The 16,011-nt window shown below is 35.0% G+C and overlaps 1 protein-coding gene across 1 annotated transcript in view; it reads left to right on the forward strand.

Moving 5' to 3' along the window:
* Positions 1–2,708: 2,708 nt before the first annotated feature.
* The window catches only part of GNAI1 (G protein subunit alpha i1), a 31,448-nt gene continuing 18,145 nt past the window's right edge, over positions 2,709–16,011 (forward strand). Inside the window, exons 1-3 of the mRNA XM_036247190.1 lie at positions 2,709–2,750; positions 2,846–2,987; positions 13,506–13,663. Coding sequence (XP_036103083.1) covers positions 2,746–2,750; positions 2,846–2,987; positions 13,506–13,663 — 305 coding nt within the window. The 5' untranslated portion in view covers positions 2,709–2,745. The remainder of the gene's footprint in view (positions 2,751–2,845; positions 2,988–13,505; positions 13,664–16,011) is intronic.

Here is a 16,011-nt window from a genome sequence, read left to right on the forward strand (position 1 = left end):
TTAAACATGACTGTGCTGACTTGAGAACAACCTTTAACCGTAGAAGGTGCTAGTATTTAGTATGTTGGAACCATAACTGTACAACATTTGAAATTTTCCTACTAGACTCTGCATAGAAGTGAGAATTGAAAACAAATTACATAAAATGCTAAGCTTAGAATGAATTTTTTTAGCGTTTTTGCCTCTAGGATATGTATTTCACAAAGAGTACTTGTGACTAGCAGGAAATTAGGTAGAAATTCAATTAATAAAAAAGCCATCCCCATGCTTTAATGTTAAACAGATTATCAGGATTTTTTGAACTACATTTATTTTCTAGATGCTTATTGCAAAGTAAGCTTAAGTGTCTCATGCCACCAGTTATTTTAATAGATATGAAGTGAATTAGAATGTAAAGATAATGTCTAACACCAGAAAAATTTTTTCTTCTCATTAAGACTTAAAAGTTTTTACCTGTTTTATATGTAGTTTAGCTGGTAATAATTATGTTCTTTACTATTTCTGATTTTCCTCCTTGTTTGGCTCTCAGACCATACCAGCTTATCTCATTTAGCAAGCCTTTCTTTAGTCCTTTGAGCGGTTGAGTTGTTTCACTGACAGGATGGCCAGCTGTTCATTGAAGCTTACTGTGCCTGTGGAATCACCTTTGAGTATGGATAGTGGGATGTAGGTTGTTCCATTGTCACAGCATGGCTGCTGCTGACTCTGCTCACTGTGCCCTAGGAGCCCACAGGGTCTTCTCGAAGATAGCCCTGCCGGAAACTGCCTCAGTGTGTTACTTGGGTGCACCGTTCGAATTACAGAAATGTATGAGCCATAGTGCTTACAAGTATGCTTTTTTCACAGAACCAAGTAGGCTGTTGTCAGTTAATAAATAATGGGTTGTTTATCTTGAAAATATTTTTATTGGCAGATGTCCCGAGTGATTCAAAGCTGTCTGTAAATGAAGAATGTCCTCATTGTTTATTCAGCTCCTGCTTTTCTGTTTAATGTGCTGATATCTTGGGGAAATTATTTGAATATCAAATCACAAGTAAAATTTGTGCAGTATTACCCCCCAGAATTTCAAATAGGCAATTTAACTATGACTTAATCTCAGATTCCTCTGATCATTTGGGGTGTGTGTGTGTCTGTGTGTAGCTGGAGGGGGAAAAGGGTGAGGAGAGGGGAGCCCAGAAGTTTGCTATCTAATTGTATCAATTGTAACTAGCTTAAATAAATTAAACTACATTTCTGGTTGGTTGACTGTGTGTCTAATGCAAGTAAGCTGCTGAGAATTCACATAAAAACATGTGCAAAGTGAGAGACAAGAGGGATCACATGGGGAGCAGGTCAGGAAAGGTTGATGGAGATGAGTTTGATGGTTGATAGAGGATCAACAGGGTGGCAAGAGGAAGTAGAGCAAATTACATTTTGGCAAGGAAAACTGTTTGAAGATTTGTGTTATGATCAGCAGTAGGTGTTCAGTAATGCTGAGAGCAAAAGCACTGCAGGAATGGCTGGGAAAATGGCAATATAGGCTAGATGATGAAAATCCTGACCCTGTCTGTCAAGCGGTAATAAATGTGTTCATGATAATGTGGCTCTGACCAAAGACAATGTACAACTAAACCAGCAGTTTTCAATCGTTTTCACCTCATGGCACACACAAACTAATTTCTAAGATTCTGCAGCACACCAAAAAATATATTATCTTTTTTGCCAGTCTGACAAAAAAAAAATAAGTATAATTTTGATTCATTCACACTGGACAGTTATGTTACGTTGGCTGTTTTTCTTTTAATTTGACAATTTAAGGGTATTGCATGTTTTAAAAATTCTTGCTGCACACGGGTTGAAAATTACTGAACTAAACAATAAACTTGTCAAATCTACACAGATGTTCTCAATAGCTACCAATCAGGATGAGCCTGACAAATCATTAATCTAATTGATGTAGAGATAGCAGCTGCTATTACGTGTGAAGGACAAGAGGGCTCTACTTTATAAAGGCTGTTTCATAAGTAATATTTTTGTGTTACAATGGCACACTGGTAGGGACTCAGATTGTGCAGGGAGACCCTGTGTATGTAGAGTGAAGGAGAGGTTTAGAATGGGTTTAAGGAACTTTTGTCACTTGGGTGACCAGGAAGATTAAAAAATGGGGGGAAATTTCTGTTTTGCATATACCATTCCCTCCTGGTGTAGCAGATCACGTGGCGATGTGTCCGGTGTTTAACAATGGCACTCAAACATACATTGCCTGAGGTGTGCAGTTTTAATGTCTAGTGTTTTAAAATTATTTTTATGTGGCTTCTTGGCATCACTGCATCACAAGAGTCAAAGGTTAAATCATGATAATTGGCCAGCTAAAACATCTTTTAATGGGGAGTTCAAAATCTTGAATAAAACTAATTTACAGTGCTTTAAGTTAGGGAAGATTGAAATTTTTAATGCTTTGCCGAATAGAAGGACAATGAAGCATTTTTTTGTTTCAGTTGAGTTTTATAGATTAAATTTTAGTATTATGAAGTAATAAACAGATGGGACTTATTTTTGAGAACTTGTCTATGTGTTTGGAAAACAACGAAGACAGTTTTGATATAAAAACAATTCAACTTTAAGAGACAGAAAGAGAAAGAGAAATAAAGTGTATGTGTTGGAAGTTGGATATACATATATGATGACATTAGAAATCCCTTATTCTATACTATTTTACCTTTTTTAGGTGCTGGTGAATCTGGGAAAAGTACAATTGTGAAGCAAATGAAGTAAGTAGATTTAAAACATTAAATTTGTCTTTTTTATGTTTAAAATGTGCCCTTCCATCAAAGGAAATGTTTTCATTTTCCTTTTGTCTCATTAGAATTATCCACGAAGCTGGTTATTCGGAAGAAGAATGTAAACAGTACAAAGCAGTGGTCTACAGTAACACCATTCAGTCAATCATTGCTATCATCAGAGCCATGGGGAGGTTGAAGATAGACTTTGGTGACTCAGCTAGGGCGGTAAGTTATTAAATTCTTTGGAGCAGGCCTGATGAGTAAAATGTATAACTTGCATGATAATACCATACCACAAAGCAGATTTATCAGCTATCTCGGGACCATTTTGTAAAAGGAATCAAAGGATAGTGAGTGAAGTTAGAAGCTTTAGAAGTGAGTGAAGTAAAAGTACATAGAGTATGTAATCTTTCCTTTATAGCTAGCATACTCTCCTTATCTATAAAATTATTTGGATAATTCACTAACCATTGCAATATTTTCTATGTATCCACTTGATACTGAGTTCCTCCATGTCTGCGTAACAATTGTTAGTCATTACTACTGAATTTAGAAAACGGCCTACATTGGCACTCTTTAAAATTCATTTTTATAATTTGGAATGCTGAAATGATCTAATTATTTGTATTCATGCCCAGACTAAAAAGCAGTCTAATCTCATATAATGAAAACAGAATAAAAGTTTGCATGTCTTTAGAGTTGGAAAATACTGGCTGTTAGGAAACACATTTCAGAATGTTGGAGCTAAGGACAGGGTCCTTAGGAGACCAGCTAGTTCCACTCCTTTATTTTATCAGTAAAGAAACTGGAAGCCAGGAGATTACATGATAGAGAGATTGCCACGAGTTGGTGGTGACCTAGGCAGTTTAATCTCATATAATGAAAACAGAATAAAAGTTTGCATGTCTTTAGAGTTGGAAAATACTGGCTGTTAGGAAACACATTTCAGAATGTTGGAGCTAAGGACAGGGTCCTTAGGAGACCAGCTAGTTCCACTCCTTTATTTTATCAGTAAAGAAACTGGAAGCCAGGAGATTACATGATAGAGAGATTGCCACAAGTTGGTGGTAACCTAGGCACTGTGCCTGTGCTTCCTTACTTGGCCCATGACTTGATTTTGGTTTGGCTGGAAGCAGCCCTGGCCTAATCCATATGACACTTTCCTTTTCTTCTTTTCAACCCCAGTTTACTTGCTTACATTGTTCATTTCATGTTTTACTTTGTGTGTATAGATTTTTCTTTACTGATTTTTTAAAAAATAATTGTAAAAATTGACCTTCCCAGAAACCTTAACTGAATCTTCAGCTTAATTTTTGTACAATGTAGATATATTATTATTGCTACTACTGTTTTTAAAATTCCTTTGTATTTTTATGTACTCAATATGTGTGTGTGTGTGCTACCTCCCTACTACTGCTATGAAAGTTTTTTGTATAGAGGCTATAACTTTTCCTTTTTGTCTTCTTAATGTCTGCTCAATTTTATTTTAAAATATATGGAAAGGCTTAATTCATGCTTAATAGGAAAACAATTAATGAAGACAACTTTAGAAAATATACATTAGATAAATGTATAAAATAAGCCTTTTTTGTTTGTTTAATATTTCTCTATAGGCTACTGGACCATATTAATTTTCTAAGTATTTCCTTTAAACAAAGATTTAAGAGCTTAGTGTAATGAATTAATATTTCAAGTAGATTTCAGGATCATTTTTAATAATAATTAATAACATTCTTCTAAATTGTCATTTCTGAAACAAGTTTTTTATCATATCCAAACATTTATTGCATTATCTACTATCCATTCAGTCTGTAACTGTAACTTTTATCATTTATTCATTCAACAAATGCTTTTTGAGCTCTTAGTCTTGCACAGAAGGGAACCACCCTTAGATAAAAGGCAGAGAATTTATATAAATTGTACTTACACTAATTTCAGTTATGGTCATTTAAACCTTTTATCAAGTTCACATATACAATATTCTGCATTCATATCTTACATGTAGTTAGCGAAAGGTTTTGTAGACTCCATGAGGTAATAGTGGTCAATGCAAGCAATTTTATTTATTTATTTATTTATTTTTATTAATTAATTTTTGTTACAGATGTTTCTCCTTTTTCCCCCACTGATTACCCCTTTCCCCTCCCTCCCCACCCTGTCCCCAGTTTGTTGTCCATGTCCACTGTTCATGTATACATGCATATAACTTCCGTGGTTTATCTCTCCCCCACCACCACCCTCTTTAGGGGATTGTCAGTCTTTACCCCACTTCCGCGTCTCTGGGACTACCCCATTCCTCAGACTGTTATGTTCATTATATTCCACAAATAGGTGAGATCATATGAAACTTGTCTTTCTCTGGCTTGTTTCACTTAGGATGATACTTTCAAGGTCCCTCCATGTAGTCTCATTGTTTTCCATAGTGGCTGCACCAGTCTGCATTCCCACCAGCAGTGCACTAGAGTCCCCTTTTCTCCACACCCTGGCCAACACTTTTTTGATGATTTGTTGATAGCGGCCATTCTGACAGGTGTGAGGTGATACCTCATTGTTGTTTTAATTTGCATCTCTCTGATGATTAGTGATGATGAGCATTTCTTCATATGTTTCTTAGCCATTTGTATGTCCTATTTGGAGAGGTTTCTATTTAGTTCCTCTGCCCATTTTTTAATTGGATTCTTTGTCTTTCTTTTGTGTAGTTGAACTTCCATTTGACCCAGTGATCCCACTTCTAGGAATATACCCTAAGAAGGAAGCAGTTTTTTATGAAGTCTTTTTATTTTATTGTTTTTTCTTTCCAAGAATGTTGGCATTTTCTGCCTTCAGAAAAAGAAAACATAACTTGGTCTTTGTTTCAGACTGACTGGGAGAAACTGCTCTCACCACAAGCTTTTATTACTCCTTTTAGGCTCTAGCTGTGCCCTAGTAAGTGTTCACCTTGAGCCTGTTCTGTTTACCACTACTTGCAAATGGACCCGTGCTCCCACTTAGGTTTTGATCAGTCTACTCTGTCTTCTGTTGATTTGCCTCTACATAAGCTTTCAAATACTGCGAGGCTCTTGGAATTGTGCTAAGAAATTTATCTCTATAAATTAAACATGGCCTGGGCATGAGGAAGGGACAGACGTTGGAGCTTGGTAAAGAAATGTGTGAGTTTTCTGGACAAAAACAGGGGAAAAGTATTCTAGAAATAAGAAACAATATATTCAAAGGGTAGATATATTTATATTTCTAAGCTATTAATTCCTAGAAATATTTTTCTTGAGTTGAAGGATAACCAAATATTTAATTTTGATAGGTACTAGATAGATTTGCTTTCAGAAGAAAAGCAATGTGAAGTCTTTTCTAGAAATTGTACATCTTTGTCTAACCATAGTCTCACCAACTTAGATATTATCAACATTGTAATTTTTAATATCTCACAAGTGAAAAATGTTTATTTTTTTATTTTATTTTCCTGAATTTTATTGAGTTGAATCTTTTGTGTGTGTGTGTTTCTTTTATGAACTCCTCTTCATATTCTTAATTCAGTTCTGTTAAATTACTTGTCTGATTCACATTGTCTCTTATTGGGGATATTAACCCTTTTTATATTTTGCAAGTATTTTTCTCAATATTATTTTACTTTTTGAAAATATTATTTTTCTTGTTACAGAACTCAGTTTTTTTGCAATTGATTTTGACTTCTGTGTTGTGTCTTGTTAGGTATTCTTCAACTTAAAATTACTTTAAAACTACTTTTATTTTTCTAGAATGTTTAGTTTATTTCTTTCGATTTATATCTTCACCCACCTTGAAATGTTACTTGTGTCTCTTGGTAGGTGACTTGTGGGATCTAAATATATTTTATAATCTGATCATCTCTTACCTTACAACCATTTATTAAATATTCAGTTTCTTAGTGATTTGAAAATGTGACCATTAAATTGGGTGTATTTCTGAGTTCCATTATTTTTCCCCATTGATATATTGTTTTCTTTCCCAGATCAGTCACTTATTAAATTACTTAATCTTTATAAGTTTGTTTCATCATCAGAAGAAGGAAATAATAACATCTAGGACATAATGACATCAAGTGTTTACCACATGCCCTGGTCATAATAGATGCTCAATAAATGTTTATTGCCGCTATTGTGTGTGGGAGACTGTTTGCATGGCATCCATTTTGCTAAAATCTGCTCTGCCATCTCCTGCCCCAAGGCAGGATACCTCTGTATACAATGTTTCTGCATTCCTTTAAGTAACCATTTACTCAGCCAGTTATGCTCTGTTTATCTTTTGTTCCACCCCGGGATATTTACGTGATATTTACGTGATATTTACCTGAAATTGCTTCAGGGTGGTTACCACAAACATTGCTTGGTGTTTTTCTGCTTCTTGCCCTATATATAGTGTGGATCTCCCCAGAATAAACAGACTTGATCAGAGCCCTGTCTTGTCTCCATTTCTTGTGTCTCTTGTCCCTCCTCATCCTCACTCTTTTGCTTCCTAGGGTTGGTATTTGGTAGGGTAAGAACATGGCATCCCACATTATTATGTTTTAGCAAAATGTCAAGGTTACTATGTATTTCTGAACTTGAGAATCAACTTTCCCATATCCCTCTTGAGACAAAACAAACAAAAAGCCTGTTTGTATCTTGATTAGAATTTCATCTTAATATGTAGGTTAATTGGGTGAGAATTATCTAAAAAGAATTAAAATTTTAAGAGATACTGACTTATTTACTGTGGTTTGCTTCATATTTGGCAATTTGATTTGCAAAGCATATTACACATTGTTGTTTAAAATGGGAGGAAACAAAATTGTTTCTAAGAATGGCTTAGAGCAGTCCAAATTTGGCCTAATATCTTTTCAAAACTGTCAGAATTAGTGTATTCAATCTCTAGATGATAATGTATTGATAAATTAGATTATTGTTTCTAATAATGTGAAGCTAGGGAAGCATTGTGTGTGGGCATATTAGCATGTCCAAGGCATTGCATTGCTTAAGACAGTGTTGCTCAAAGTATGGCCCCTGAATCAGTTTCTGTCCATAAGCACAAGATGAGTACAGAAATTAAGAGTAAACATTTAGACAGGTTTCTAGCAATCATAAAGTAATTTTTGCATTAACTCTGATAGTTTAAGGAAATGGGTTAATTTTATTTTTCTAATAGTATTTGTTCTGAAATAGTTTGGAAACAAAAGAAAATCAAAACATAGACTGGTTTTCATCATAGACAGTTTGACAGGTATTTACTTGCAATAACTTAGGGTATAAAGTGCAGAAAACCGTGCCTTGAATTGACTTAAACAAGTTCCCATTCTCCCCAACACCTCTGCTTGCTCCTGCATAATGGCTACCTTTCTGTTCTTCTAATTTTGTGATTTATTTCTTTAGTTAGTTTATGTCTGTCTGCCAGATTTTACAAATTGCTTTGGAGAAAGTTTGTATAAATTTACCTTCCTAGCAGCAGTTTATGACAGGACCCTTTCTTAGCACTCTAACCCACATTTAGGAGGGTAACATTTAAAAAATATCGAGTAATTTATTAGCAAATTTGATTTCAATGTAATTTACATTTTTAATTTTTAGTACAGTTATATAGTTTCTCAGATCTCTATATATTTTTGTTTCTCTGTTAGTGGTGTGGTATACTTTATCCCGTATTCATTTACTTATTGGAATCTTGGTGTTTCAGTTGTCTGCTTGTTTGTATGTATATCAGTTGTACGCCCACTAATATATGTTCTCTTGCATTTTGCTTGTCTTTAATCTATGGTTTTCATTTGTTAAATTTTCCCTTATTGTTCCTTCCATTATGTTTAAATTTAGATAATCTCTCAAACAAAGGGTTACCAAATAATCTTCCTATTTTACGGGAGTAGATTTTAGTGTTTCTTGTGTTTGTTTGCTCTTTTTGTTGTTGTTGTTGTTGTTGTTACAGATGTTTCTCTTTTTTTTCCCCATTGACATCCTCCTCCCCACCCCACCCCCACCCCGTCCCTGGCTTTGTTGTTCATGTCCATTGGTTATGCGTACATGCATATAAGTTCTATGGTTTATCTCTTCCCTCCCCCCACCACCCCCTCTTCTAAGGGTTGTCAGTCTGTACCCTACTTCCATGTCTCTGGGTGTACCCTATTCCTCAGACTGGTATGTTCATTATATTCCACAAATGAGATCATGTGGTCTTTGTCTTTTACTGCTTGGCTTGTTTCACTTAGGATAATACTTTCCAAGTCCCTCCATTGTCGAATCAAAGGATAAGAGATCTTTCTTTCTTACAGCTGCATAGTACTCCATTGTGTATATGTGCCACACCTTTTTTATCCATTCATCTACTGATGGACACTTGGGCTGTTTCCGTGTTTGTTCTTTAATCCCTCGAAAACTTATTTTGTTGTGTGCATAGAGTAATGATCTACATTATTCTTTTTTTCAGATAGCTATCTAATTATTTATTACTGTTTTTGAACAGTCATATTCTTTCCTACTAATTTATTTTGCCAACTTCATCATATAATAAGGTCAGATTTAGGATTGTTTTCCTGTTGGTCTGCAGTAATACCAGACTATTCTACACATTGCAGGCTTTTAGACTGATTTTAGCCCTCCTTCCCCAGTATTCTCTTCAAGATATTTCTAGTTATTTCTACTTGTTATTTTTCCAGGTGAGTATTTGATTTTGTATTCTGGCTTATGTTTGAGAACTAAGATGATATAGGATTATATTGTTTTTTATTCTAAGAAATATTGATTGATATATGTGGCAAAGTGATATTAACCTTCACTTGAAATGTAAAATGTGCTACCAGCACAGTATTTTTCTGTTTCCCTCAATTCATGTATCATCACATTTTTCTATCTCTTTTACTAACATGTTCTATTGTCCATATAAAGAACACTTCAACAGCCCTGGCCAGTTTGGCTCAGCTGTTAGAGCATCGGCCGGTGGTCCAGAGAGACCTGGGTTTGGTTCCTGCTAAGGGCACGTACCTCGGTTGCAGTTTGTTCCCGGCCCTGCCTGGGTCCTGCGGGTGGCAACCACTCCATGTGTCCCTTTCACGTTAATGTTTCTCTCTCTCTCCTTCCCACTCTATCTGAACAAAAAATGGAAAAATGTCCTTAGGTGAGAATAAAAAAAAAAAGAACACTTCAACATTTTTAGTTCATTAACTTGAAAATGAAATATACATTTATAAGATTCATAAATATATGCATTAACATTGTATTTGAGTAACACATTTATTGTAATTTCCCTTCCTGGTGTAATGATGCTCACATTCACTACAATTTAGTTAAAATTAACTTAGATTGTTTTAGTTTTAGGCTTTTCACCCCTTGTAAGCAGTGCCATGGGAAAAAAGAAAAATAACTTTCTATTACCTTGCCTCAGTCATTTTTACTTTGATTACATTTGAGCTTTTGGAGAAAAATGTGTTACATTTATGCATTTCTTATTCAAGCAATTCTTTAGTATCTGGGGTTGCCACCATGAAAGGGTGACTCCACTAAAGTTCTCAGGATTTCCTTAAGGTACACTCACTTTGATGAAAGCAGTATATCTGTCTTCAAATTGTAGGAGTTATTATATGCTATAGAATTGTGGTGGATTAAATATATAAGTAGTTTTCATATGTGCTGTCCAGGATTGTTGGCAGAGTTATTAATGAATTGATTGAGCTCAACCATTAAAACAAAAGATTTTCATACATATATCAGTCATTACATCAGTATATTATCCTTGTGACCAAAAATTCAGGAGTGCCACTATTTTTAAGACTATCATTTTTTAGTGCGTATTACAGGAGTGCTTTCTGGTGTTTTCTATTTACATTCTTAATCTGTCTGCTGTATCACAGTAAAGAATCATTTGACCTATGCTTAAAAATTGTAGTCTCACCCCCACACACACCTTTGTTTTGGATAGCTTTGATTGTTGGAAAGTGTTGTTCTTATGGAATTGAAATCTGATATCTTTTGCCCTAAGAATTCTCCTTCTGTTGTTTCTAAACATAAAGTTGGCTCTTTCTTACCTTTAATGATCCTTACTTAATATGTCAGAGGACAGCCATCCTGATCCCTCTAAGTCTCTCTTTCCCATGGTGGGCAGACTTTCCTGAGTTGTCATAAAGTGGATGACAGCTTCAGAGAAAATGTGCCACGTGTTCCCTGACCACCAGTAGGAAGAGAGGCCATATCATGTCTCTTGATTTGCTAGCATTTTAGATCTGCCTTGCTGAGTTATCAAAGCATGCAGTTACATGACCTTGAACTTAGTTTCTAAACCAAATAACATTTCTTTTTAACATCACAGGTAAGTGAGTCTCTGTAAACAGCTCTTCTAACCTATAGCCCTTCTGACTAAATCCCAGCCTTTATTTCAGTAGTCCCTGTCCTTTTCCACCCTGTGTCACACTGCTTTGGTACACTCTGTTCCTGGTTATCTTTATAGATGTTTCTAAGGAACATCATTTTACGTGCATGAATCTTGAAAAGACCTCTCTCCGTGGCAAGATAGAATCACTGTCATTATTCTCTAGTCTTTAAATTTATCCTGTCTTTGGCCATGGCTAATTGTTGACTACTATGTGTGACTGGGTGACTAATTAGCTATGGAACTTTAAATAAGTTGCTTAACTTCCCTGAATTCGTTTTATTCAAAACCAAAATTCATGTAGAATAATTTCTAAAGTTCCTTCCTGCTTAAATTTATTATCTTAATGCTCATCTCCAGATGTCTGAATGTCCTCCTAATGACATGGAAGTGAATATCCCAATTAGTTTCTCGAGGGAAAGAGACTATTTTACATTTTATGAAGAAGAGACATTTTTGGATGTCACAGAGAGCATAGTTCAGAATATAACTTCCAAATTTTCTCATGTCTTTTCTTCAGGCTTCTTCATAGAAGGTGTGAAGAGAATGTGATTTTATAACCCATAAGAGAGGATATTAGCCTTTTCTATCAAGAAATCATATTCAGTTTAATAACTATGTCATAATGAAAGCTTAATTAAAAATTCATTAAGTAAAAAGTACTTTTCCAAAATGAAGAAAATAAAAATGACCAAATTTAGAAATTTCTCATGTATAAGGTAATTATTAGGAAAAGTGAATACTTGTTTACTGAAATTAGTAAATAGTGCTGAGAATGACTTGAACCCATGTTATGTTGGGGTTTATTAGGAATAGTGTACATGTGTTACTTGCTCTCATGTATTTCTCTTGTGACTTACTAAAACAGGAAACATATGCTTGACTGATAGGTTCCCATGCTGAGACACTTAATTATTTTTTATGATGGTTCCATCTGAAAATGTTTCACAAATTGGCAGCAGAATTAATTTATATTGTTAGCTAGTGCCCTCTGCTAGCCTGTGTCACCAAATGCTTCTCTTCTGTGCACCGTATCATAATGCATGCCATCACTTTATAAACATCTATAATGTTTTGAAAAAAATACCCTTGAAAAAATTAGGGATTATTCACCCAGTTAACATAAAGCCACAAGTCTCAGGCTAAAGAAAATCTTTATGAAGATAACAAGTTCACATCTCCCCTGAATTTGGATTAATTATGTTAAAACCTAAGGACTAGGGTTGTGTACCTGGCACTGTGACTACTACCCACATGTGGCTTTTGAGTATCTGAAAAGTATCTAGTCTGAATTGAGATGTGCTGTCTGTCCAAAATAACCACCAGATTTTGAAGACTAGATATTATAAAAAAGAATATGAAATGTATATTAATTTTACATTGATAACATGTTGAAGTGATATTTTATATATAGGTTGAATCAAATATATTGTCAAATTAATTTCACCTTTTTTCCACATCTTGAAATGTAACTATTAAAAAACAGAATTTTATCAGTGACTCGTGTTGTATTTCTTTTGGATAACACTGACCTAGTGTGGTTGATCACCTGTAGATAAAGAATAATTGTACATATTTGTAATCTCAAAATTTAAGGAAATTTAACTTTATAGATATAACTCTTTTATTTAAAATTTTTTGAATGCTATCTTCTATATGCATCATGATTATTTCTGTTCCAAAGTTGTGCTTAGTTGTTTCCTATACCTACATTAGCAGACATCTGCCCCTACCTCCTGACCCATTGACTTTAAAGTACAGTAATTTTCCCTTATCTTGAGGTTATGTTCCAGGACACCCAGTGGATACCTGAAACCACAAATAGTATCAAACCATATATATATATCTCTGAAAATCTCAGATCATTCTTTGAAATTATTCTTGCTTATTCCATATTGATTCTCTCTCCCCTGAACTTATTTTGCTCCTATAAAGAATATCAGAAAGCTAACATTTAATTAGATTCTATCTTAAAATAATCTCTAACAGTGCTCATGTATTATTTTTTACACATTTTTGGGAGGGAGTGACAGGGCATACATTCTATTTTCTCAAAAGGGATAATCGTCAGTGTACAACTGAGTCATTGGATAGTTGGTTAATATATCCCCTCACGAGCTTTAAGTATAGTCATTCTTATAGTTTCCTAGAGCCTTGATAGCTATCACAAAAACCACAACACGTACTCATGAGTCAAGATTATACTCTTTTGGGTGAGCCAACTTTTTAAACTGGTGCTTTAGAGAAATAAGTTATGATGCCAATAAAAAAATAAAGGAAATTCACTGTTGCACTTTTTGTCATCTATAATGCCCTCATTTGTACTTTTTATCTGTAAAGTGTCCTTTATACTTTTTGTATTAATGGTCTTTGAATGTTCAGGATGATGCCCGCCAACTCTTTGTGCTCGCTGGAGCTGCTGAAGAAGGTTTCATGACTGCAGAACTTGCTGGAGTTATAAAGAGATTGTGGAAAGATAGTGGTGTACAAGCCTGTTTCAACAGATCCCGAGAGTACCAGCTTAATGATTCTGCAGCATAGTAAGTAATCATAACTTCAGAACTAAACTATCATGAATAATTACTTGCAAATCAAGTATACCTCCAAGTCAATTTTATTGCAGAATTGGCTGACACATTCTTGTACAACTCAGGATACTCAGAATGACAATGTTTGGAAACTTTCTGTCTTTTTTGTGTGTTTGTAGATAGCAGTGTTGTTATTTCCTTGGTGTTCAAAAGTGTCTCAAGAGACTCATGCTTATGTAACTCTAATTGAAACATGTAGAATGGGACTGTTTCCAGTGTATTTCCAAGAAAGTAATTGGAACTTCCCGAAGTTCATTCTGAATGTGGGTGTATCTGTAGTTTACCTGGGATTAGCCAAAAGGGAGGGTAAATGATTTGGGTTTTTTTTTTCCACTATACCAGTGGTGCCTGAGAAGAGTTACTTGTCCAGTGACAGGCAGCTGAATGGCATGTACCCTTTAAAAAAAAAAAAAAAAATGTTTTTATTGATTTTTTTAGAGAGAGAGGAAGGAAGAGAGAGATAGAAACACCCATATGAGAGAGAAAGATTGATTGGCTGTTTCCTGCATGCCCCCTACTAGAGAATTGAGCCCACAACCCGGGCATGTGCCCTGACTGGGAATCGAGCTGGGACCTCTCAGTCCCAGGGAATGATACTCAAACCAATGAGCCACACTAGTCGGGCTGACGTGCACCCTTTTGAAGGGGTGTGTGGTGATTCCAAGATATTTTCCCACTGAGTAAAATAGCTCTACACTTGAAAATTGTCAATTGTAGGTGCCCTGTTGCCTTAGACATTGCTTACAGATACCTAAGTAGTTTTTTGGAAGAAAAGTCTGCTCTGATTTTCCAGATGGTGGCCCAGGAAGTTTGTAAAGCAAGTTGTAATAAAACCTGATCAGGGAACATTCTGCTTGGTGACCTACGCAGAATAACAAAATCAAATCTTTGTTTTGATAATTGCCACACATACTAAAAAAAAATGTATGATATGATGTAACATTAATTTGTCTTAAACATGTGCTGACCACTCACTTTACTTTCCAAGTTTGTTCCATTTTCTTGGCAGAGCCAGGGGCTCTTAGGGACACAAATGAGGTTAGACTGAAGGTGACTGGTATTGGAAGGTCTAGATAAATACACACATTTTGCCACAGTGAAAAAATAGTTGTGCTTATTGTACAGCATGTCATTTTTTGCATATCAGAGTACTTGTGTTACTTGAATGCTTTGGTGTGAATGAATAAATAATACGTTACTGTATGACCTGTAGCATTTTTATAACACTGTATTTCTTTATCTGTATTTTAAATATTTTACAAGTACATAAACCACACATATCTGTAGTTTATATAGGTATATGTAACATTTCATATTGATTATGTAGCCCATATCTCCAACTGTTGTCACTTCTACTAGGAAATAAATATTCCTCAACTCACTGAGTTAGTAGGTCCCTGCTTCCTTGTTTTATGTACTCATAATACAATACATTTTCTTTCCTAGCAGCACAGATTTACATTTGTTTTGAATTCATCTAATTTATACTTGTATTGAAACTATTTGACTATTTTCTGTCTCTGCCACTACACTATCATTTCAGTCAAGTCTGATTTTGCCCAGTGTTCTATCTCCATTGCCTGACATGTAGTCATCACTCAGTATGCCCTTGTTTCGTGATGAATGAATTAATAAACCAAACTTCAAAGAGGCTAGATGAGAAATAAAAAGACAATTACTTAGCGCAAGAACATAGCCCTTAGACCATAATATTTGCTTTGGCACTACCAGTACCTGCAGAAAAATTGAACTGGGAATCACTGTTAAGGTGAGAAATTGCTCTGAGCTGACCCCGTGAAAGGAGCTATTTCAGTAATTAAGGGGGACAGTAGATTTAAATATGTTTCCCTATGTGGGGAGACTTCTTGAACCCCCTCAGTCTATTCACCAATGCCCTCCCTCTTGTGTACAGTGCTTAGACATACATGGAGAAAAATAGATTGCTTTGGCTTTTATTATTTTATTACTGGTAGTTCTGACCTTAAGATGGCAATAATGCAGCTATTTTTCAAGAATGAAGAAAGTCATAGAAATACTTTTCTTCATAGTGATTTCAGGACATTTTTATTTCTGAGTTCTTGACTAAAGATGGGGAGATGCTGCCAACTTGCCCATTAAGACTAACCACCAATTTATACTTCAAATTGCTGAACATTTTAAACAACTAGAATTTTTCACAATGCTTATATTTTTGTCTTGTTGAAATACAAGTGTACATTATTTTTAGAGACTGTTCGAACTATAGCAGTTTTAAGCAAAGAGATGTATTTATGAGTGATCAGAGCATATTTTAAATAAGA

The sequence above is a fragment of the Molossus molossus genome, unplaced genomic scaffold (assembly GCF_014108415.1).
Source record: "Molossus molossus isolate mMolMol1 unplaced genomic scaffold, mMolMol1.p scaffold_m16_p_7, whole genome shotgun sequence".
Classification (NCBI taxonomy): Eukaryota; Metazoa; Chordata; class Mammalia; order Chiroptera; family Molossidae; genus Molossus; species Molossus molossus.